This window comes from Globicephala melas, chromosome 12, assembly GCF_963455315.2.
Source record: "Globicephala melas chromosome 12, mGloMel1.2, whole genome shotgun sequence".
Taxonomy (NCBI): domain Eukaryota; kingdom Metazoa; phylum Chordata; class Mammalia; order Artiodactyla; family Delphinidae; genus Globicephala; species Globicephala melas.
Window position 1 is genome coordinate 38,426,422 of NC_083325.1, and position 26,257 is coordinate 38,452,678.

Sequence of the window (26,257 nt, forward strand, 5' to 3'; positions counted from 1 at the left end):
TATTTGTTACTTTGGGTGAGTGAGATAAGGCTGCTGTCTAGTGAGTAGGGCGGAAGTAGGAGTTGGGTTGTAATCAGCCCCTTTGGTGTTTTATGTTTACTAGAAGGCAGGTAGCTTCACATGCAGGTTCACATCCTGGGCTAGGTACCTCCTGAAATTCTGTGGCTTCTTGAGAATTGATTTGAGACTCTGTCTGGGAACCTATCCAGTGTGCTATTTTTTTGCCATTCTTTATGCAGTAGGTAGTTTAACCCACGTGTGAAATTTTTTGCCTTTGAATACAAAAGTAAAAATGGTCACGAGTCAGGGATTCTGTTTACATAAATAAAGGTTCATATAATTAAGAAATGCATGGTACTATGTACTTTTTTTTGGTTTTGTTTTCTCTCTGTAAAAACTATATCATATACAGCATTTTTTGTCAACTCTTGGTATATACTATAGTTTAAAATGACTGAGGGACTTCCCTTGTGGTCCAGTGGCTAAGACTCCATGCTCCCAATGCAGGGGGCCTGGGTTCGATCCCTGGTCAGGGAACTAGATCCCACATGCCGCAACTAAGAGTTTGCCTGCTGCAGCTAAAAGATCTGGCATGCTGCAACTAAAAAGATCCTGCACACAGCAACAAAGATCCTGTGTGCCACAACTAAAACCCGACACAGCCAAATAAGTAAATATTTTAAAATTAATTAATTAATTAGTTGACAGCATTTTGTAGAACACACCAGTCTTCTTCAAATATGGAGTGTAGGATTAGGAAAAAATCGTCCAAATGTAACTTTAACTGTGAAGACTACTACCAAATGTGTTCATTCTACTAAAGCAATATAAAGTTACATTGGTAATTCTTAGAGTCACATCACACTATTGTATAGTAATAAGCTTCAGCAAAGGTTGCAACAAAACCTTTGTATCAAGCAAAGGGCAGTCTAAGGTAGTAATAGCATTTTTCTTGAGTCTAAAATTAGTGTAGTGATCCCTTTGTATCTTTGGGGGATTGGTTCCAGGATCCCCCTGCAGATACCAAAATCTTCAGGTGCTCAAGTCCTTTATATAAAATAGAGTAGGACAGTTAGCTCTGTATCCACGGATGAGGAACCTGCATATGGGCTGACTGTATCTTGTTACTCTGGACCATTGAACCTTTTCATCTTAAACATATTGTTGCCTAGGGTTGTGTGGTTTGGTATTTGAAATTTTCACTCTTGGAAGAATTTGTGAATGTAAGTTTGAATATAACAGTAATTTTGATGTTTTTCATAAGCATATCAGCAGTCAAAACTGTTTGGGCAAAAAAGTTGATAAGTCAGGGTGTAGTATCTCATAGTTGTTGTAGGAGAAGTGCTATGACATTATTTCTTTTATTTTAAAAAAATTAAATTTTTTATTGGGTGTAGTTGATTTACAGTGTTGTGTTAGTTTCTGCTGTACAGCATGATATAATTTTACTTGGAATAAGTTGGTATATGTGATCTTGTGAAGTTTCCTTTAATATTGGAATATAAATTATTATAGTCAGCAAACAAATACATGATCTTACCCTGTTTGTAAATATTTTACTAATTTTCATTCTGTAATCAGTACTTTATATCATTTTTCCTTTCAAATTTATGAGTTTAAATAAAGTGTTCCAGAGTTTCAGGATCACTTTGATTCTGGATTTGGTCATTTCTTATATTCTTAAATTTATGGCACTTAAAATATGTCTCTTCACCGTTCTTTGAAATCTTTTTTTTTTTTTTGCGGTACACGGGCCTGTCACTGTTGTGGCCTCTCCTGTTGCGGAGCACAGGCTCCGGACACGCAGGCCCAGCGGCCATGGCTCACAGGCCCAACCGCTTCGCGGCATGTGGGATCTTCCTGGACTGGGGCACGAACCCATGTCCCCTGCATCGGCAGGCGGACTCTCAACCACTGCGCCACCAGGGAAGCCCCTGAAATCTTCTTTTGAGGAGAAAAATTTGGAGTTTTTCTGAATCTTTGGAAAAACTTAAAAAAACTGTTTTAGTCACGTAAGATGTAATTATTAATAATTCAGTGTTTTTGTTATAAATTATGGAGAAAAGCATTCCCCTTAGGTAGTAGAGGTAAGACGAGTCCCATTTCTACAATCCTATTTTGGATTCTTTTACATGAACCACATCATTATTCACTCAACTCAACCAATACCTGCTCAATGCCTGACATCCTATTCTCTAATGTCAAGCATCATGTGCTTGCTTCTACATTACATTTTATAAAATGAAAACATGTTTATTGTAGAAAATTTGGAAAGTAAATTTAAACAGTCTAGACTCTTAACACCATTGACTGCAAAAGAGGTAATAAGATTTTCAGAAAATATACAACTGCTGCACACTATAAGACTTGCTTTAGTGAGATATGGTATCTCTAGTCTTTGTTTCTTTGTATTTTAAAAGTATTGTTGAAATTACACTAGGTAAACAATTTTGGAATTTGCTTTTGTGATTTTAGGTGAAATTTTTCTGTCCTTTGTGATATCTCATTGATTTTATGCTTTTAAAGTCAAATTAATATATATATATATATATATACATTCGAGTTTTTTATGTCTTAATTTTTAGGAAAAACTCTGCTAATGTTTCTGAAACTTTGACAAAGGAGTTTAGATAAATAATCTAAAATTGAAATTGATTTCCCCTGATCTATCTTGGTCTATCTTCCCAAGCACCACTTCTGTGCGACTTGTTGAAAAATATTAAATACTTTAATATTTAAAAGTATACTAAAAATTTAAATGTTTTTGAATATTTAAAGAATATTTACTTTGCAGTTACTGGATATCAGGCATTTACTGTCTTCGTTGCTTCACTATATACTTATTATTATCATTGGCCACAGTGTGCAGCGTGTGGAACTTCTCCCACCAGGATCAAACCCGTGCTCCCTGAAGTGGAAGCACGGAGTGTTAACCACTGGACCACAGGGGAAGTCCACTATATACTCTTTAATCTATACTAATGTTGTTTTGATCCTTTGACATACTTCTAACATGCTGTTTCTTTTATCTTCCAGTAGTATTTTTTCTGTCCTTTTCCTTCATAACTGTAATATAGCATTTTACACTGTTGGTCTTCCTCCTTCCTTGAAAATCTTGCCTTTAAGTTGTTTGCTGGTTTGTTATTTAAGGAAATATATACTCAGCATGCACCATATGCAGGGATTTTTAGTGAATAAGACACTCTTCGCTCACATCAAGCACGTTCTAGTGGTAGACATATTAAATAAAGGAATATTCATTACGTGATGATGACTGAAGGAAAATTGGGAAGGAGTCAAGAATAATAGAGGTTCGCAGAGCAATGGAAAGGTGATATTTAATATAGAGTTGTCAGGGTCATCCATTCTGTTGACAGTTGAGGAGACCTTAATAAAGTGAGGGAAGGAGTCCTTCAGGTAGCTATTTAGGTAAAGCGCATTCCACGCAGAGGCAATAGAAAAGCCCTGAGGCGGGAATGTGCTCGTGTGTTTTGAAGGAATAGCAAAAAGGGAGATGGGGGGCCTTCCCTGGTGGCGCAGTGGTTGAGAGTCCGCTTGCCAATGCAAGGGACATGGGTTCGTGCTTCGGTCTGGGAAGATCCCACATGCCGCGGAGCGACTGGGCCCGTGAGCCATGGCCGCTGAGCCTGCGTGTCCGGAGCCTGTGCTCCGCAACGGGAGAGGCCACAACAGTGAGAGGCCCACATATCGCCAAAAAAAAAAGGAAGATGGGAAGGAAAATAGGTTAGACGGATAGAAGGAATGGGGACAGATCAGACAAGGCTTTGTAGTCAAATTTAAGTACTTTGGATTTTATTCAGAAAAAAAGTTTTGTAGTTTCTCCTACTCAGCATTCGCCACTGTTTTCCTCCCACTCAGAAGTGTAGTCCTGTATTCGAATATACCTGGTACTCTTAAAAAGAGTAGGCATTTTTGAGGACTTATTTGTACTCCATACTTGTGGGTAGGGTGCCAACTTTTTCTCTTTGTAAAAATTCTTTCATGAAGCAATATTGGCTCCTAAGCTTAAAAATAAAAGAAATTCAGTAACTTTATTAGAGTGTGTCCTGCTTCTTTCAAGGCTCATGCAGGCAACCTTCTTGCCTACTAGGACTTCTGGGATTTGCATGTCAATATGTTCCCTGTACCCCCTTTTCTTCCAGAAGATAGACATGCTCAGATCTTCTTGAGGTTTTAGAATGATTTCCTATTGCCTTTTGGCCCTTTTATACTTGAGGTATGTGGTGTGCTTCTATTATTAGCATGCTCATAACGCAGTGATTCTCAATTTAGATGGAGATGATATTAAGTGAGAATTAGGGAGAAAGTGATAATTTATATAGTTTGAAAAATGTTCTCTACATTTATTGTTTGTAGTCCACAAACCAGCAGTTGAGTATCACTTGTGAGCTTGTTAGAAATGCAATCCTGAACCTACCCCGACCTACTGAATCAGAATTTGCATTTTTAAAAAATCCCCCCAGCTGGATCAAGTGCACACTAAACTTTGAGAAGCCCTGCTCTAGATAATTTGCCCAAGCTGCTGCTTCCTGTTTTCCTTGATTAAATCCTCAGAAGCACCTATGACTTGTTAAAGAATACTGTCATTAAAAAAATTTATATTTAAATGCCCTTCACTTGCTTTTATACTCAGATATTTATATGGTGTATTTTACTTTAAAAGTCTTGGATTGGTTTTTTAAAACTTGGATTTCTTGCCCCAGTGTATAATAAGTTAATACTTAAGGAAAAAATTTTGTGTTTGCATAGAAATGTATGTGAAGTTCATTAACTCTTTTTGCATTTAAGATTTTAAATAGCTGAATTTCTGTTAAGATCTAGAATTGTTGATACTATTTAAAATTATTTTATTCTATAAATACCTGTTTTTGCTGTTTCAGATCAGTAGTAATTTCACTTCGTCTTCTTCCAAAACTGTTTGGTACTTTTCAGCAGTTTGGGAGCAGTTATGATACACATTGGATTACAATGTAAGTAAATAAAAGAAACAGAAGTATTCATTTTAAAGATTTTTTTCCCAGTCATAATTATCAAACAAGGTTTTGAGTAACTTACTAGCTTTTATTCTGCACCAGGAAAATTTGAATTTTGTGTAATTCAAATGTTTGCTTAGATTTCTGAGTGCTGTCTCTGCCACTTAGCCCCATGGAGATTATGTATATCTCTGTCACCAGGAAGTCTGACCTTTGTACTCATTGTAGTTTGAGAAAAATATTGTAGCAAATAATGCGTTAATTTTAAGATAAAGATTTTTAGTGTATCTGACCATGGCAAAGGACTCCTGAAGAAGATCCACACATTAAACACTCTAAGGTGCCTTTAATTTTTCCCATTACTAGGAGTTGGTTCTAGACATTACATCACCTTAGGGATAATTTTGACACCACCCTATTACTCCTTTACATATATAGAGAACTTATGATTAATGTTAAAGAATTCTTTCAAGGATAGTACTTTGATGTGATATTGATCTAATGTTTAAGAATATTCTAGAGAAAGTTGGCTATCACACACACTTCATTAACCTCTAAGAATGTATTATTTGCTTTATTCAAAATAGACTTTTTGGAGAGATTTCAGAGACTTTAAATTTTAGGAAAAATTAGACCTGTTGAAGGATTTATTTGTGAGGTCAAGTAGGATGGAGTTTTATCTAATTCCTCCTCAAATCTAAGATTAGTTAGTAGGAATACTTGCTTTCAAACTGAATATGATTTTTAAAATTCTTAGAAGTCTGTACTATAGTTCTAAATAAGATGAAGTTAGTTCTTCTGAGTTATAGCCCTTGCTGGGTTTTTTTCTTTTAATAGGGGATCTGTTTAACCTGAACCTCTATTACTGTTTTTTAAATTTTTTTGTTGTTGTTGTTGTTTTTCCGGTACGCGGGCCTCTCACTGTCGCGGCCTCTCCCGTTGCGGAGCACAGGCTCCGGACGTGCAGGCACAGCGGCCGTGGCTCACGGGCCTAGCTGCTCCGCGGCATGTGGGATCTTCCCAGACCAGGGCACGAACCCGTGTCCCCTGCATCGGCAGGTGGACTCTCAACCACTGCGCCACCAGGGAAGCCCTATTACTGTTTTTTAAGAATCATCTTAGAAAGTCTCTTTCTTTGGTTACTATTTCAGGGTGACCCTAGTAACAATTCTATTTGTGAGTGCAAGGAAGTTCTTTGAGATACTAAACAGAGGAGTAGAGGAAAGCATTTAGCATCCTTTAAGTACAAGAGTACCATGAGTTTTATTTCATTGACTCTCTTCCCATGGTTTTTAAATGGCTGAATTACAAAATTCAGAAGTATTAAAGTGATTCACTTGTAGCTTACCTGGGCAAGTTGATATTATAGTCATGTGAGGAGGTTTGAATTAAGGAGTAACAAAAGATAACATTCTTATAGAAGTGCAAAGCTGCGAATATTCAGTTACTTATCAAGTATACCTGAACTTAAGTATATTGAGTTGAAACCCTTTTAGCTTGGTCCTTAAGTTAAATATAAATAAGCTCAGTTAATGCCAACATGAGACTGGTATCCTAAATCTTATCAAGTAGATCACTTAAAAGAACTGAGCTCTTATGATTAGTTGGCATCAATAACAACAAAAACTTCCACTTGGTGTGAACCTATTATGTGCAGTAACACTCAGCATTTGGTACATACTGTCTCTTAAACTCTTACGGCCCATATTTTAAAATTGGAAATTATCTCTGATCATCTTAGTAAATCTTCAGGTAACCAGCAAACAGACTGGCGAGTGATTGGCAATGCAAGAGTAACTTATTTGGAAAAGAAGGCTATAGCAAAAACATAATGTAAATTATATTTGAAGTTTTGGAATTTCAGTACTTCTACATGTTAGTAGTTATATTGCTAATAATTATTGTGTGAGAGAGATTATGTTAGTTATGGACCCTGCTATCTCTAATTGTATTTATCACTATTTCTTTTTTCTTCTATTGTTTCTAGTTTACTTTAATATGTGAATATTTATTTGATTAAAATAAGTTATTTTAAAAAATAAGCAGTTATTGGCAGTAGCAAAAAACAAACTGATTGGTTCATTTAGTTTATATTATCTGTGTTCTGTATGCCACGCACTGTGCTAAATAATGACCAAGGTACACAGTCCATCCTTAACATGGACTGTATTGTACTGTTTTTTAATATTAACTCATATTAGTCATTTATAATTAGCATTCTGCCAGACATTTTATCCCCTTCACAGAGATTGAGTATTTTGAGATTAAAACACAGTGGTGGGCTTCCCTGGTGGCGCAGTGGTTGAGAGTCCGCCTGCCGATGCAGGGGACATGGGTTCCTGCCCCAGTCCTGGAAGATCCCACATGCTGCGGAGCGGCTAGGCCCGTAAGCCATGGCCGCTGAGCCTGCGCGTCCGGAGCCTGTGCTCCGCAACGGGAGAGGCCGCAACAGTGAGAGGCCCGCCTACCGCAAAAAAACAAAAACAAAAACACGGTGGTGCTTTAACTTCATAAAAATTAAGGTGCACTGCTTTATATCTTTTCACAATTCAAATATAAACAGAACTTGTAAGTTTTTGATAATTGATAGATTTTGCTTTTGAAAATGTTTTACATAGAAGTTTTTTTCCTGTTCTAGAATAGATTTATTCTCTTACCCTGTGCCTCTAAAACTATTTCTTCTTTCAATTGGTCCAGGTGGGCAGAAAAAGAACTGAACATGATGAAGCTTTTCTTTGATAATTTGGTATACTATATTCAAGCTGTAAGAGAAGGAAGACAAAAACATGCACTGTAAGTATACCTTAACTACGTAAGTTACATGTAAGTGTTGATTGTCTTTCCTGTGAAAGGTAATTTTCCAGTATTCCTACTCCTAGTCCTTTTCTTTCATATAATAAATAAATGTAATGAACATTTTAGTTATGAAATTTTTAAGAGAAAGTTTCTTTTTTGTTTTTTTTTTTTGTTTTTTTCTTGTGGTACGCGGGGCTCCGGACGTGCAGGCTTAGCAGCCATGGCTCACGGGCCCAGCTGCTCCGCGGCATGTGGGATCTTCCCAGACCGGGGCAAGAACCCGTGTCCCCTGCATCGTCAGGCGGACTCTCAACCACTGTGCTACCAGGGAAGCCCGAAAGTTTCTTTTTTAAGTTGAATTCTATAAGGTTATTTTTATAATTCTTAACCTTAGGAAAATGTAGGTTATATAACTTTGGGGGTTGATTAATCTTCACTGTTGAGTTCTGTTCATAAGTCAGTGTTTTCAGGAATCAAAAGTAAATGTTTTTTTCAGAAATCACCAGTATCCTTGTATTAATGTATTAGGGCATTGATTCTAAAACTTATAAATATTTACTTCTGAACAAGTATATTTATCATAGAGTTAATTTAAAACATTTTCTTTTATTATTATAATTGAATACTAGTATTAGAAAGTTTAGGACGTGTGAAAACGTTAAGAATTGTGATGTTATAGCTGGTTAATATTTCATCATTAAAATATCTGGATATATTGAAGTGAGTTTGGATAAGAATTGGTAGAAGTTGGGGTGTTAGTAGTATAGCTGTGTTTAAAGCTTCTTATAGGGAGATGCCTGCCTAGAAGGAAGCTTGGAGATTTCAGAAAGTTTTTGTTTGTAAGTCAGTTGGTGGAAACTAATAGTCAAGTCTAGGAAACCAGCTAAGTGTCTGTATCAGCATGTCAGTAAATAAGAGAAGTAGGCACAGTATTTATTGAGAAAATATCCACATAGAAAACTTTCATGTAGATCAGAATTGATCAGATTGTAGAAGTGTTCAGAAAAGCCATAGGCCTTTGGGCTTCCCTGGTGGCGCAGTGGTTGAGAGTCCGCCTGCCGATGCAGGGGATACGGGTTCGTGCCCCGGGCCTGGAGGATCCCACATGCCGCGGAGCGGCTGGGCCCGTGAGCCATGGCCGTTGAGCCTGCGCGTCCGGAGCCTGGGCTCCACAACGGGAGAGGCCACAGCAGTGAGAGGCCCGCGTCCCGCAAAAAAAAAATAAAAGCCATAGGCCTTTAAAGCATACTTATTCACCTCCAAAAATGAAATCACATTTTCCCCCGACAAATCAGTTCTTTCTCCAGATTACTCTACCCTTCAGTGTACCACCCTCCTCCTAGTCACCTAAAACTTAGAGACTTGGGGCTCTTTTCATATACTTTTATTTCCAAACATGAATAATGATGTTAGTGGTGATAAAAACAGCCAGTATTTGTTGATGCTTACTATGTGCCAGATACCTTTTAAATATTATTAACTTCAAGATACACAACTTATTTGAAGTAGGAATTCTCATTTTAAAAATGAGAATGTATAAGCTATGAGGTAATAAATAATTTGCCCAAGGTCACAGTTATAAATTTTTATAAATTTATAGATTTTATAAGTAGTGGAGCTAGAATTTCTATAATTCATTTTATAAACACTCATTTTATTAATAGTCAAGCAGTCTGTTTTCTGTAATTCATATTCTTGAGTGCCACATTATACTGTCATTAATCTCTAGTTATCTTAAGGCTAAAATATATCCCATGTTTTTTTTTCACAAGTTGACATTCCCACAAACACTGTTCCAGTTCTTTAACCAACATTTGGATCAGTTTTCTTCCCTCAGCCTCCCCCATGCTTGTTAATTCCTTATCCTTATTAAATGAGGAAGGCATTAATGATATTGGTAGAAAGCACATGGGCTTGAGAATCATACAGACCTGTATTTAGGTTATGAATCTATTGTTTTGATCTTATTTCAGTTACTTACCACTCTAATAAATCCCCATTATTTACCTCATGAGTTTTTTCCTGTTTTTATTTTTTTTAATTAATTAATTTATTTATTTTTGGCTGCGTTGGGTCTTCGTTGTTGTGCACAGGCTTTCTCTAGTTGCAGTGAATGGGGGCTACTCTTCCTTGCGGTGTGCAGGCTTCTCATTGCGGTGGCTTCTCTTGTTGCGGAGGACGGGCTCTAGGTGCATGGGCTTCATTAGTTTTGGCACGTGGGCTCAGTAGTTGTGGCTCATGGGCTCCAGAGTGCAGGCTCAGTAGTTGTGGCGCACGGGCTTAGTTGCTCCGGGGCATGTGGGATCTTCCCAGACCAGGGCTCGAACCCGTGTCCCCTGCATTGGCAGGTGGATTCTTAACCACTGAGCCACCAGGGAAGCCCCCCTCATGAGTTTTTTTAAAGAATTAAATGCAATAATTTAGTAAGCTGTATCTGGCACATAGTAGGTTATGTATAAATTGTAGTTACTTGGCTAAAACAAACTATGGTATAAAATAAACAAGAAACTTGCCTCCTACCCCCATTTAGATTGTCTACTGCATAAAAAATAAATTCTACTTTATTCAGTCTAGTATTCTGGGCTCTCAAAAATCTAAACTCAACAACTTTTCCTGTTTTATTGTTCAGTGATTGTTTTAGACATTCTGTTCTTCATGCCTGTCAAATTATTTCTGATATGTTTCCTTAAATTTACTCTGTTCCACAGCTTGGCTTACAAAGTTACCTCTATACAAGATGCATTCTTTTTAAATCCTTTTAAAATTCTAAGTGTTCTTCAGAGTCTCTTCTTTAATTATTCTTCTTCAAGCAGTGATGAGGATTAAAACCTTCTGATTCTGTATGTCCATACATTCTCTATAAAAACCTTAAGATCAACAAGGAACAGGAATAAAACCACACTGACCAGCATTATTAGGAGGCAGAATTCAAATTACATGTCAACAGAGAAATAAACACTTAAGTTGCAAAAAAGCTCCCACCAGAGTCACAGCCTGTGGGCTTGAAGAGCAGGGATGGGAACTTAAGAGAGGAGCATGGAAGACATAGATGAGTCATGCTCAAAAAGAGAAAGTCCAACATTCAGTGCCAAAAAATGTACACAGATCTGAGACTTGGTTGTTGACAGCATCGACAACAGGGAAGTTGCTCACTTTGTTAGTGAAGGCAGACAGGAAGAGCCTCACAGAAGCATTCCTTCTTTTTTTTTAATTTAAAGAAGCATTGTTTCTGTGGTGGAAAAAATGTGGTGCTCTTTGGAGATGAGTTTTATACTTTTCTAGGGTACACCAGAGTATCCTTCCAGTCCTCCAGTCTGCCTTGTTTCCTGATATTTTAGGAGAATAAAATCTTAGAATAGAGAGCTGTCCAGACTATTTTGTTATAATTCCCTTGATTCTTCAGGCTAAAAACAGAGTTGTACATTTGCTGCTCTTTGTTAAAGCATACTGATTTCATGAGTTTGTGGCACATTACTTTGCATTCGTTCTGTGGCGATTATAATAGTAGGCAAGTTCTAAGATTTTCACGTAGGACAAAAAGATTCTTGTGGCATTAAAGATAACATTTCATTTCATAAATGGACGTGTTACATATTTCTTGAATCCAGTTGCCGCTAGAGAAAATTCTGTGTTAACATTGAGACTATCAAGTGAAAGATTTTTTTTAAGGTGTCAGTTTGTCACTAAAGTTTCATGCCCGTGGGGAGATTATTTTTGTCCTATATTTTCTGTAATGTCAGGAGCCATGGACAAGCCCATGAGAGTTTATTAGTATTGATAACACTTTTGATTTGCATCCCAAGAAATTTCCTGGTTGGTGATTTCAGCAACCAATGGGATCCTGACAGAGCAGGCGGAGTCCTTTGAAGTGTGCAGCCAATGGTACTACTGTGGAAGCCGAAGAAGGGAGGACAAAGGGACTGGATCCATGCCTTCTAGGGTTATAGGTCCCTTACTCTGAGATGCAAGTATAGGGGAAGGAAGTATTCAGGAAATAAAGGCACTTTGTAAAGGACAAGAAGACATCATTCCCCTTTTATGTCTGTGACCAACGTTCCTGATACTCAGGGCATATATGATAGATCTCATGTTTGAACCTGTACTCCAAGGTCTCTGCTACAAAAATCTCTGTCCTTTTAGTAAAAGGATGAAAACTATTAAGAGCAGGCCTTGAATTTTATCTGAATAGTGTTCTAGTTTGTGAGTTCCACCCCCCACCCCCCACCCCCAGTTCCCAGTCACCTTGCCGTAAGTACTTTCATCTTCATGAAGGGCACTGCAACAGTGACGAAGCAAAAGTTCATCTTTTCCAACGTTAACATGAGACAGTAAAGAGAAGCAAAGATATATCCAGCAAATTCAACCTTTAGGAAGCCTTAACTTAAAACTTCAATGACGAATCTAGTGTAGTTTTTGAAACCAGCTAACTTTAGGAAGCTTTTAGAATTTTGCACTTAACTTAAAGATGTTAAGAAATTGATTTAAGAGGCTCTATGACTCTCTGCAAGTTGAGATATAGATCATGGCCCAGACTGGCTGCTGCCTTTTGTTGGCAAGGTAATTTGGGCAGTTCCTCCACAGCCAGCCTCTTGATTTGTAACATAGAGATAAGAACTCATGATTGATTTAGTCTCATTGATTGGGTACTCAGGTGCTTGTGGGAACTAGAATATTGTGATACCACAGTCACAGTTCAATATGCAGTTCATGGAGTTGCTAAAGGAATCCTAAAATGCAAACCTGATCATTACTACCGTTTTTTCCCCAACACCCTTCAGTGACTTCCTTGTGTTCCCAGAACAGTATCAAACTCCTCTGACATTCATGCTGGCCGTGATTTGGCCCCTGCTTACCTCTTTAGACCCATCTCCTACCCTTCTTCCACCACAGACCAACACTTGCTTCTTAAAATGCTGTTCCTATAAACTGAATTCCCAGAGAACCATGTGAAATCACCTACTTAACAAGCTTTCAGAGCAACTCTTAAATTATCCATTGAATTTTGTACACATGAATTACGATTACTTAGATTTGAAATAACATTCAGAAATGCTCATTTTGTATCCACTGTTTTATGAATTAGACTTATGGAAATGATATTTTATTAACATTTCTTGTTAAAGGAATATAGTATTATCCCTGGAGGGACAATGATAATGAAACATGCAATTTCTAGATGGAAATGTTTTTTATTAGCTATTCTAATTTATGTACATATTGCATAATTTTAAATTTGTTTATTTATTTTATTTCTTTTTGGCTGTGTTGGGTCTTCGTTGCGGTGCGCAGGCTTCTAATTGCGGTGGCTTCTCTTGTTGCAGAGCCCAGGCTCTAAGCCCAAGGGCTTCAGTCGTTGTGGCTTGCGGGCTCTAAAGCGCAGGCTCAGTAATTGTGGTGCATGGGCTTAGTTGCCCCACGGCATGTGGGATCTTCCCGGACCAGGGATTGAAACTGTGTCCTCTGCGTTGGCAGGCGGATTCTTAACCACTGCGCCACCAGGGAAGCCCCATATTGCATAATTTTAAAATGACATTTCTTTTGTTCCACTGTTGAGTTCTTATCTACTTATCTAATTTGAAAGTATGTGTTCTAATAATTTGCAGATTTTTATAATATTAAATAACATAAATCTCACATGTAACATTTGGCTTTGTGGCCATTTTTTGTGTGTATAACCAAAGATATAATTAAAATATTTAATAATTATGAATGTTATTAAATGGAATTTTACTTATTTTGTATAATTTAAGATTAGGACCATTAAATCTTTAAAAATAATTAAGAAATAGGATCTCTCAGTTAATTATTTTAATGACTTTTTAAATACAGGTACAGCCACAGTGCCGAAGTTCAGGTGCGGCTTCAGTTCTTAACTTGCGTGTTTTCAACTCTGGGATCACCTGATCATTTCAGTAAGTTTTTAAATCAGTATTTTAGTCAGTTTTTTGATCTTCCTTGGCTCTTGAAATAGTCCAGTTAAATGTACTCATGCCTTTAGATTTCTGTGGTGATCACATTATTCTCAGTACTGAATGTCCTCTCAGTATGTATGGCAATGAGAACTCGCCACTGACACATTCTTGTTTCAGGCTCTGAAAGTGCCAGTTTCTTAATGAATAAATGACTCATTTCAGGAACAAAATATTTGGGATAGGAGAACGTATCATGTTAGAGTGACTGTATTTTTTATTACCTTTGGTTATAGAGTATTCCTTTTACTCCGGTTGGAAACAGCCACTGTCTGCATATTATTATCAGGGCTGATCTTATCCAAAATTGGTTGGCTTCATAGGTGATAGAGACTTAGACACCCTAGTTTTATTTAGATGAATCTCAAACTCAATTTCATTAACAGTTAATCTTATTTAAAAAAAAAAAAAAAACAGGGACATTGGTCTGGTATATTCAGAGTGTGGACCATTTCCAAATCCACATGCTAGATATTCTCACAAGAAAGGAGGAAGCTTGATTTCTTTTGGCCAGAGCTCCTTTCTTCTTGCTAGACTGTGTTTTCTTTCACACTCCACACACTTCTTTTACTGTGTGTCCCTGTCAACAAACCTCATTTGTTAGAAGGGCATTCTTTCTTTAGCTGTGGTTAATATAATCAAACTGATGAGCGTTTTGCTAGCCTGAGAGATGTCTTCATGACTCTTAAGTCCATATATGCTTGAGATATGCCATGCATTTATTTTATTGTTTAAGTCTATAATTTCTTCTTTAAGTCAAGCTGTTTGTAATGTCACTAACATTGTGATACCAATAGATATCAAAATGAAGACACCTGTTTTTGATAGGAAGCTTCTGTTTCATATTACTAGGTCATTTATTACACCCATTATGACTCATAATATATAAGAAACAAATAATATAAAATATTTTTAAAAATCTTATACATGAGAAGTCAAGCCAAAACAAATATTGTCAGCATAAATAATTTCACATGACCATTAAGTTTCATGTTTGTTGAGTATAGATTTTTATTGGAAAATGTTAATCACTCTTTTCAGTATTTGAGTAATGAATTATTTATTTTGCTGCTCCCATTCCAGTGAACACAGTATGTATTCATACACAGTATGTATGGGCTTTCAATAGCTACTGTACATATAGAATCATACTGAAAACTTCACTTATCCCGCATCATAATTGTACTTATCTAACTGGCACAGTTCCTTTCAGGTATAATATGGTTACTCCAAAGTTATATTTGATAAATTAATACAGGTTTTTAATATACCAATAACTGTATTCCTTTAAAAACTTAAAACAGTAACGGCAGCTTATACATTGCCTATTAAGATTGTGAATTGGTGATTTAGCCATTTATGAATACACTTTGGTTTTGTTTACTATAATTAACCTGGATGCTTTTTTTTAAGATTCTTACCTGTTTTTACCTATCTTCACTTATCTCTCTTCTTAATTACTTAATGTGTTTAAGTTATAATATACACTAAAGGATATTTCTGGTTTTTTTATGTTGGCTCCCAGGGGCACAAATTCTTAGAACAAGTATTCCATACATTAACTGTTTTTGTGAGAAACTGATTGGATACATTTTTCTGATTAAACTCTTTAGACTGATATTGCTACTAGGTAAATATTGGGTTGGCCCAAACGTTCTGTTCAGGTTTTTCCATAACATCTTATGGAATACTTTCTGAGGTGCTTTTCATATTCTGAATCTCATCTACTTTTTTTAGGGGATGGTGGTTCTTACGATTCTGTCATCTTTTCAGATGCCTTCTGATTCTGGGGAATAAGCCTAGGCTCTAGAATCCCTTATGATATACTTTAGAAATCCCATTATACTTTTATTCTACCCTTTTGGATTGTCTCACTTATCCATATTCAGACTTGTGATTGCCCTAATGCCTTCTCTTTGATTCTTAATAGTTCTTCTGATTCCTTCTGCCACACTCTGGAATTATCTAATACTTGGGTCAAAGTAGTATACAGATTTTGTCTCATTACATTGGCTTCTCAGCCAATTGTATCCCCTGATGTGTTGCTGTTCTGTTTTAGGCCGTCAGTTCCCTTTTGTTTTATTAATTATAAGGATCCCTTTTTTCATAGTTTTCAAAAATAATGCTTATTGGCATTTATTGTTTATCTCCTATGTGCATAGAATGAGCTTTGAACATGACATGGTATCCACTCTATTCTTAACCCTTAAACCTTAGAACTAACTGGACTTTGGGAATTCCCTTTAATCATGTTTGCTGTAATACAATGATATGTTCATATTTTAGGGAAAATGATTTCCAGAACAAATGACTCTTCTAGGATACTTACATAAGTCATGTTTTTTTAGATGATTTATATATGGAATATATTTAACTACATTTGAAAGCATAAATTATATGAAATCTCTTATGAAATTTTATAGAATGATATGAAATATCTCCTTTATATTTCTATATATATTGGTGCTTCTAGTATATTTAATTAGGATGAAAATGTTGTATGTACCAGGATTTAAAATTTGTAATTTTTATCTAGGGTTAAGTTTGGAGCAAGTTGATATTTTATGGCATTGTTTAGTAGAAGATTCTGAGTGTTATGATGACGCACTCCATTGGTTTTTAAATCAAGTTCGAAGTAAAGATCAACATGCTATGGGAATGGAAACCTACAAACATCTTTTCCTGGAGAAGGTAATTTTATTTCTTGACTGTTTGTATTGTTTTTCTATATTTCCTTTTTCTTTCTTGAAATGTAAACTGTAATGTTCATTTTTTCCTGTTTGAAATACTTTTAAAAAAACTAGTCAAATATACTGCTTTTCAGCAGTCCTTATATAATTTTTGCCACTTAGATTTTGCTTTAATTTTGTCCTCTACAGTGTTTATATCTAAATGAATACTTAGTTTATGTTTACAAAAATGTTATGTTCCTTAGCTAAAGTACTTAAACTGACAGTAATTAGAGTAACTCTTGGTAAACACTAATAAGAAATGTGGGGGCTTTTGGTGTGTATTTTAAAAAATCATGAGTAACATTGTAGTTCAATTTTTCAGGGGTGGTGCCCACCCCACTAGTGTGAGAGCCGTATTCTGCAAGTCTTTCCCTAAATGGTATGGTTTTAGCCAGTCTTCCCACAGATATAAGCCAGTGTTCAGATTTGTAGATTTCTGGGAAGGCGTTTTTAGGAAGTGCTGTCATGGTACTAAAGATACTCCTCTATCCAATTTTTGTTTTTATTTATCAGGTGCCACAGTTGGTTCAGGTGATAATTTTCCATTTGAATTTTAAAACATTTATGATAAAGCAATAGACTTTATTATTCCTATGCTAATATTTGAGATTATAAAGGCTCTCTGGGAAGTCTCTGTGACAGAATTGAGTACATATGAGTTTTGGTAATGTAAACTAAATCACTTAATAGATCCAAGACAAAGCTACAAATAGACCTTCAGTTATCTTAATTTCAAGCTCTAACTTATATACAAACTGTACATGTGGCTATACATATTATAAATGTGTGTAGTGTAGGTATACAATAAATAATAAAATTTAAAAATTTCCTTTGGTTCGGGTCGATGTACATCTCAAAAATTGAAACACGTATCAGGTTTCACTTATGTCATGAATAAAATTTTCATTAAATTATTATCTATTTCTAAATTGTCACTAAAAATCTCAGTTGATACATTTTTTTCTGCAATATTTTTTAGTAAAACTAGGTTTATTAATTTAAATCTGTTATGTTAAATCCAGTAAAATGAAATCTGCTAACTTAATTATCATACTAAACCCTTAAAAATTTTTTTTTTTAAGATGCCCCAGCTAAAACCTGAAACAATTAGCATGACTGGCTTAAACCTGTTTCAGCATCTCTGTAACTTGGCTCGATTGGCTACCAGTGCCTATGATGGTGGTTCAAACTCTGAGGTATGGATTTAGGTTTGTCATTTTATTAGGTCAGCTTGTAGAATTTTTGTTGTTGTTGTTCCTCAAATTAGATTATTGAATTATATAGTCTACCAAGCACTGAATTTACTAACTATGCAGACTTTTATTCTAAGGTTTTAAAAAGTTTTATCTTTTGGTTTTAAAAAGTTTTATAAAGCAAAGTTGATAATTTTGCATTACTAAAGATAACCTCGGTTGTACATAATGAAAACTTGGGATACAAACTTCAAGCTATGAAATAAGTAAGTCACGAAGATGTAATGTACACACAGGGAATATAATCAATAATACTATAACAACTTTGTATGGTGCTGGATGGTAATTGATCTTATTGCAGTGATCATTTAATAATGTATAAAAATATTGAATCACTGTGCTGTACACCTGAAACTAATGTAATATTATATGTTAACTATAACTCAATTAACATGACTTATTATACATTCCTTGATTAGTAAAGAAGAAAGGTTGATTTGTCTAAAATCTGTTTTTCATGCCATTTGTTGTGGCCAGGCTTTTCGCTGCTCTTGGGCAACTCCAGAGTTCCTATTGGTAACTTCTGTTCTGGAATGGAGTCCACCTAAATCATTTCTGACCATGAGGCATGATGATCAATTCATTAACTGAAGACTGTCACAAATTCCTAGTCTTTTTTTTTTTTTTTTTTAACATCTTTATTGGGGACAAATTGCTAGTCTTATCTCTGTTTCTGAGTTCCATTTGCCTAGTTGGGTGGCTGCAAGATTTTGTTGAATGCATTATTCCTAAACTCACCTAACACAGATTGTTATTTGAAAGTCTTCCTTATTGGACATTTGTTCATTAATGATAGCTTTGATTTATGCAGTATACGCTAACATTTTTCATTAATTTTCTTTAGAGGTTGAGTTGTTTATAATAGAAAACTGATGTTAATCTATGTGGTAAAAAATAATTTTAATTGTATTTAGAATGCTTTCATAGTATCTTCCTACCTTCTTTCCTGGTTTGAATAGTGTTCTGTTTGTTTTTGTTTTTATTTTTTTGGTCCTAACTCTTACTTTGATAGCACTATGATAAGTTTCAATTTGGTTATTTCAGATAACCAGACAGATCTGATTTACCTAATTAGTCATACTCTAATTTTGAGATAATACTGCTTTTTAAGTAGATGATATGAACACTAAAGGTGTTCTGTCCCCTATCAGGTTATCTTTCTTCACCCTGTTCAACTTTTGAGAACTTTCACTCTCCACTTTTTCTGTAATTTTCAGTGAAAACTTTTTTTCATCTCATGGTTAATGTCATAAATTTAAATGTCACCTTCGGTTAGCAAATCTTTTTAATTTTCTGTGAACACCTGAAAGCAATGACTTTTTCAGAATAAGTTGGATGAAAGCGTTAACATGTGATGCTAATAATTATGTGTTGTTTTTACTTTGTAGCATGTTTTGAGGACTTGAGTTTTTCCCACTATGTAGTCACAACTTTTGAGTTAAACATTATACACATACATAGTTAGATGATTTATAACTAAGTATTTTTACAAGTACAGGTATGTTTCAGTGACTGAAGAGATTTCCAAGACTTTTATCATTATTATTAAATATTAGTTAATAACACTAAGTTATTTTTAAATATTTTATAGGATATTAAAACTCTTTGATATTTAATGCCTTTTAAATTTGTAACTGCTCTTCTAATAATTTACATTGTTTGACAAATAATAACATTTATAGATGTCATATTTTTCTTTCTTAGCTTTGTGGTATGGACCAATTTTGGGGCATTGCTTTAAGAGCACAGTCTGGGGATGTCAGTCGAGCAGCTATCCAGTATATTAACTCCTATTATATTAATGGTGAGTGATTTGAAATATTGTCTGATAGGTAATTTTTTATGCAAGTATTTTTTGTTTAGCTATAACTTGTTTTCTTTAATATAGCTAAACAAGAATATAGGATTGATATACATATCTAAACATCTGATTTTCAGGTAAAACGGGTTTGGAGAAGGAGCAAGAATTTATTAGTAAGTGTATGGAGAGTCTTATGATAGCTTCTAGCAGTCTTGAACAGGAATCACACTCAAGTCTCACTATTATAGAAAGAGGACTCCTTATGCTGAAGACACATCTGGAAGCATTTAGGAGAAGGTAATTTTTTAATACCACATTATTAGAATGAATTTTAGACTTTTTTTTTTATGCTGATATGTCCAAAATATTCTTAAAATTAAACTAAAGGTTTTCTTGGGGGCAGGTAGAAAGCATAACTTACCAGAAGTGAAGGGTTAGTAATGGAAGTAATTTTTATTCATGATATGTACCATTTTGCTGTGGAATAGGCAATATAGGTTCCTGGTAAATACTGCAGAGCTTTAAAAATCATAAGACTGAGAAGATATGCATGAATAAGAATCTCTAGACAGAATTCCATCTCTGAGAAAGTATTACTATGATTGAAATGGCAGAACACCACTACCAAAAAAAGTTTCACTAAAACCCTCACCAAGAACATCAAATAATCTCTCATAGTTGAATCAAGTTGAGTCATTTGTTTCATTTGCTGTTTTTTTTTCTTCCTGGACTAGGAGACAGTATTTTAATTTTGAATTTCCATTTACCATGGAAACATGATCAAAAAATTCTGTGTTAATGAATATCTGTATAATTAATTTAGACATACCCTGTGTAATACAGAAATAAAGCAAATTAACATTTATGAATATATCGACTGAATTGAAAGGTGAGTAGATAGTTTTAATTAAGAAATTCTGTTTGTTAAAAATCATGAGTAAATGTAAAAGTACAAAGAACGGTTGAAAAAAATTGTTAAGATGAATAACTTCTTTCAACTTCAGAGCTCAGTTTGATAATGAAAAACTTATACAATTTGTAAATATTGACCTTTTGTTTAAAATATCAGGGAATACTGAATAAAGATTTTCTACACATTCCTTATAAATAACATGGCTCCATGCTTTAAAACATTTAGGTATCGCAAAATTCTTTATTTTGATTATGATTATAATTTGTGGAAATTCTACTTAATTCCTTGTGTTTTTAAAGAATGTGTAAGGGAACGCTAGAGTTTTTTGCACAGAAACTTCACACTGCCTCATAATTTTGACCACTTTAAAAACTAAAAATAAAAAAGCAAATGTGATGTTTTATTCAAATTAATAAAAAATTAATACATACTCATAAAATTCAGATATTACACTAAGATAATACTAAAGAAAATCAAAGTCTCTATCTTTTCCTATCAGAGATATTTACTCGTAATGATACGATAGGTATTCTTCTAAAATTTTCTCTGTGCTGCAGGGCCTACAAACAAACGAAAAAGGTCCTTTTGATTCAAGCCCCTAGTCCTCATACAGTGTTACCAATGGTTTTAAAATAAGCGCTTATTTTAAGTCTTTAAAAACAAATTGTTTCCTAAGATTCAATGGTGCGTTTTATAAGTTTAATGAATTTCAGTTCAAAAATTCCTTCTCAGATGTACAAACTTTTTTCTAACTCAAAAAAATTGATTATAGTATCCTTGATAGAAGTCTTTGTATTTGTTTATGTTTTACTCTAAAAGTTAATGTTGGTGTTAAATAATTTATATAAATACTATTTTGTGGATGGCAAGTAAAGAAACTAGGAAACAGAATTGAATATTCAAAAGCTAAGAGCTAGTTTTAAAAATTATCTAGGAATTTTCATGCAAATCCTTGTGTAGTATCATTGTACAGTTCAGGTGCTTAATGTGCTTAGTGCTACTCCTAATTTAAAATTGCCTTAACATTTATAAAATGAAAATATAAAGTAATTATTGTGTTTATGTATTCCTTATATTAAAAAAGTAAATAAAAAATGTCTTTTTAAAGGGGTTGCTACTCCTAATTTGAAATTGCCTAACATTTATAAAATGAAAATATAAAGTAATTGTTGTGTTTATGTATTCCTTATATTAAAAGAGTAAATAAAAATGTCTTTTTAAAAGAGTATTCTTTAAAAGAAAAAAAAAGGGGTATTCTTTTTAAAAAGAGTTAAGGTTATAGTCTTAAACAGTGGTCTCAACCAGAAGCGATTTTGCCAGAAGCGATTTTGTTTCCCAGGGTACATTAGATAATGCCTAAAGACATTTTTGATTATCACAGCTTAAGGGAGAAGGCGGTGCTGTTGGCATATAGTAGGTAGAGGACACTGCCAAACATCCTGCATTGCACCAGATAGACCCCTCATAACAAGAAGTTATCAGGCCCAAAAAGATTACTGTTTTGCTCATAGAAGCTGGACATTGGATCACTTCTAGGAAATCAAGTACATTTATTCCCTTACTTGCCTTCCTTCTATTCTAGAATTGCTGATTAGTTTTAGACATTGATAATTTTTTCTTAACTAAATTCAGGTACCCTGGATCCTGTCTTCAACAACTGAAAATAAGTTAGAAAATTAATATTTAGTGAGTGTCATGCTAGATGCCTGTTTCCTTTGAAATATTAATCTTTATAACTCATTTTATGGTTTTAGCAGTCATGGAATCGGCTCTCAGTTTTTAGGCTGGTTAACATATATTTACTACAATACAGTTCTGTCTTTGAAAAATATTTCTTAATACCTTTTTTCCTCTTTTGAAAATAGGAACGACAGCTTGCCATTTACTTACCGGATTAGTTTGTTTCTTTAAATTCCTCCTGCCTCTGCTACTCCCCTGCGTCCCCCCACCCTCCTTTAAAAAAAAAAGTGTTCCTAATGGGTCTTTTTTTTTTTTCCCAGTAATTTTTCTTAGAAGCTAATTTTTAAGGAGCTCTTAGCTATATTTACACATTTAACTTTGATTCAATATGATGAATCCAAACTTAAACTTAATGTTGTAGAGTAAATTGGGACGTACTGGACCCTTTTGTGGGTGCTTTCATTTTGTAAAATAGTAAAAACTTCTGTAACATTAAAATGGTTTATAATGATATCCTTCCTATGTGTGGTTTTTGTGTGTTTTAGGTTTGCATATCATCTCAGACAGTGGCAAATTGAAGGCACGGGTATTAGTAGTCATTTGAAAGCACTGAGTGACAAACAGTCCCTGCCGCTAAGGGTTGTATGCCAGCCAGCTGGACTCCCTGACAAGGTAGTTACATAGTTTTAGTTTCGAAATTGATAACATTTCCCAGTTCAAATATATGTTCTTTTTGTATTTTTAAATTGGTTGCATCTCATATTTCAGATGACTATTGAAATGTATCCTAGTGACCAGGTAGCAGATCTTAGGGCTGAAGTAACTCATTGGTATGAAAATTTACAGAAAGAACAAATAAATCAACAAGCTCAGCTTCAGGAGTTTGGTCAAAGCAGCCGAAAGGGAGAATTTCCTGGTAAGTCCATCAGTTCATATTTTCTAGGTTCTATTATATATCGACTTCACACCTTTACTTCTTTGAAGACTACCGAGCATGTTCATGACTCTCCCCGCAACCCTTCCCCCCACCCCCGCCATGCCCTCCCCTACCCTTGGTATGGTGCCATTGATTCTTAGACAGGAGTTAAGTTTTTTTTTTTTTAAGATGTTATTTGCAAACACTTGTCCTCATTTTTCTCAAAAAAATTCTACTTTTGGAGGTTATTTGATAAGCAGTTTGAGAACTAATAAGTTTAAGTGTCCATACACTACCTAGTACCCAATTTTACCCAATAAATTTTTTTTTCTATTTTGATATATTTTGTTGTTGTTTTGAAGCATATGAAAACAATACATCATTAAGTTCCATCTATGCATCTCCCCTTACCTCCAAAAAAGTATCATATTAAGAAATTTTTCATATGGGCCTGATAGGCATATTTGATTCTTCCCTTACTGTTAAACCACTGGTGCATCTTTAGTGTCTTTCCATAGCACATAAAATAGGAGCTAAACAGAGGAACAACCAAGAAAGCTGTTGATTACAGTTTAAAGGTCTGACATTGTAACAGGCTAACTATATATATAGGGAAAAAAGTCTTAAAGTTTTAAAAGCTTCTTTTTAGGACTTTGAACCTGCTTGTGTGCAGAGTGATAATTCTTTGACATCTTTTAGTAAGGAGGCAACAATATTGCTACACCATGCTTAAGATGAAAGTATATGTATGTGTCTTCTAAAGTATATCAGGTCCTTTTAATTAATTAATTAATTTATTTATTTATTTTTGGTTATGTTGGGTTTTCACTGCTGTGCTCGGGCTTTTCTCTAGTTGTGGCAAGCGGGAGCTTCTCGTCGTTGTGGGGCGCGGGCTTCTCATTGCAGTGGCTTCTCTTGTTGCAGAGCACGGGCTCTAGGTGTGCAGGCTTCAGTAGTTGTGGCTCACGGGCTCTAGAGCGCAGGCTCAGTAGTTGTGGCGCACAGGCTTAGTTGCTCCACGACATGTGGGATCTTCCCAGACCAGGGCACGAACCCGTGTCCCCTGCATTAGCAGGCGGACTCTCAAGCACTGCGCCACCAGGGAAGCCCTAATAAGTATTCTTGGTTAGAGGAATAGAGGTTGAGAAGTCTCCTTCCTACCCCTATCTCTGAATCTCCCATTTCCCTTTCCTGAGGCAAATGTTCTTAGGTATTTTTCAAGAGATAATAAGATTATAATGTAAGAATATTTGTATATATACAGTTGACTCTTGAATAATGTGGGGGTTAGGGACACCAACCCTCCACACAGTCAGAAGTTCATGTATAACTTGTAGTTGGCCCTTCATACCCATAGTTCTTTCATATCTATAGTTGTGCATCTGTAGACTCAGCCAACTGAGAATCATGTAGTACTGTAGTATTTACTACTGAAAAAATCTGCTTATAAATGGGTCTGCGCAGTTCAGACTGTTGTTGTTCAGGGGTCAGCTATATACTTAAAACACAAATGGTAGCATTCCATTTATACTCTTGACCCCTTGTTTGTTGTGCTTAATATCTTAAAGAACATTCCATATTAGTACATATAGAAAGTTACCACATTCTTTTTAAGATCTGCATTGTCTGTAATATGGTGGGTACCATGATTTATTTTACCTGTTCTCTATTAATGGACATTTGTTTCCTTTCTTTTGATATTATAGTATTATAGATAGTATCCTTAATACATACATAATCTAATGCATGTTGGCTAAATACCTAGGTATGGAATTTTGAGATCAAAAAGTATGTTTTTGTTAACATTGAAATATATTATACATAAAGAGAATATGAAATGAGTAATAATAAAATGAAGACCACCAATGTACCTACCACCCAGATTAAGGAGTAGAACATTATTAGAAGCTAGTTGTGTGTCCCTCCCTGATATCATCCTTTCCACTTCCCCTTAACACTATCTTGATTTGTTACTCTTTTTTTGGTGTTCTTTATAGTTTTACCTCCAGTGTATATATTCCTAAACAATGTATTTAGTTCTGTGAAACAGATAAGTGTGCACAAACTTGATGGATTAAGGAAAAGAGAGTATGGCCTTGTTAGGTCGCAGAAGAACACAAGCTAAAGAGGATGTACTTTCACCCTCTCTAAAGATTTGTGTAAAGCCTCATCTGAGGTTATCAGTGAGAAAATTCTCAAGTTTAGGTCTTGGCACAGTGAAGACATATTTTAGTGCTGTAATGTTGACAAGATGCTGAAATACCAACAGAAATACAGTCACAGAGTCTCTTCTTTTTCTAATCTCTTCATGACTTACTTTAGCTCTTAGGAATAGATCAAAATAGAATTTCTTCTGTGAGGTAATATGAATGTCTTCTGCTGATTTAAGCAGTAGGACATGAAAGTGAGAGTAAAAATTTCACTGTCATATTCTGGTAGTGAACATGACTGGTAAAGACAGTCTGGGTTCAGATAAGAATCTGGACCAGGTTCACTTGCCATTCTTTCCTTAGATAGAGAAGATATTATGAAGGCAGCAGAGATTTTGGTCATGTGGCCCTCAGTAATACATTTTTCTAGTCACACTGATCCTGTTCTCTATCCTTCACATCTGATGCATAGCAGTTGGATCTCCTTTATCATCCTCATAATTCTTTTTGTCTCTCTCCTATGTTGACTGTTCTCTTTCCAGTATTCCATACCTTCTTTATTGGTTCACTTTTTTATTTGGCTGGAATACAATGCAATTGTCCAGTAGCTTCTTGAGAGAATGATGATATGGGGTAAAGTCTGTGATTCTTTGAATGATCAAAAATACATTTCCCATACTTTAAGTGGTGATTTGGCTGGGTATAGAATTCTAGATTGGAAACAATTTTGTTTCAGAATTTTAGAGATATTACTACATTGTGTTTTGTGGTTCTGTTATTGCTGTTTAGAATTATGAAGCCATTCTGATACTTTTTTACACATCCAATTTTTTTTTCCTCTTCTAGAGCTTAATGAATCTTCTTGTTCCTAATATTCTGAAATTTTACAATACTAGGCCTGAGTATGGATCTGTTTTCAACAATTGTAATGGGTACTTTAATATTTAGAGGTCCATTTTAGTTTGGCAAGTTGTATCTTTAAGTTCGGGGAAATTTTCTTGAATTAGTCTTCCTGTGTTCTGTTTTATCATTTATCTCTAAATTCTTTATCTA

The 26,257-nt window shown here is 35.0% G+C and overlaps 1 protein-coding gene across 4 annotated transcripts in view; it reads left to right on the forward strand.

Moving 5' to 3' along the window:
• The window catches only part of USP34 (ubiquitin specific peptidase 34), a 231,419-nt gene that overhangs the window by 111,767 nt on the left and 93,395 nt on the right, over positions 1 to 26,257 (forward strand). For 3 of the 4 annotated variants that reach the window (XM_030877324.2, XM_030877325.2, XM_030877326.2), the window contains 9 exons: positions 4,902 to 4,991; positions 7,692 to 7,787; positions 13,620 to 13,702; positions 16,296 to 16,450; positions 17,574 to 17,687; positions 19,449 to 19,548; positions 19,683 to 19,842; positions 22,684 to 22,810; positions 22,907 to 23,054. In XM_030877324.2, coding sequence (XP_030733184.1) covers positions 4,902 to 4,991; positions 7,692 to 7,787; positions 13,620 to 13,702; positions 16,296 to 16,450; positions 17,574 to 17,687; positions 19,449 to 19,548; positions 19,683 to 19,842; positions 22,684 to 22,810; positions 22,907 to 23,054 — 1,073 coding nt within the window. The remainder of the gene's footprint in view (positions 1 to 4,901; positions 4,992 to 7,691; positions 7,788 to 13,619; positions 13,703 to 16,295; positions 16,451 to 17,573; positions 17,688 to 19,448; positions 19,549 to 19,682; positions 19,843 to 22,683; positions 22,811 to 22,906; positions 23,055 to 26,257) is intronic. The other variant, XM_030877327.2, reaches the window with a different exon arrangement.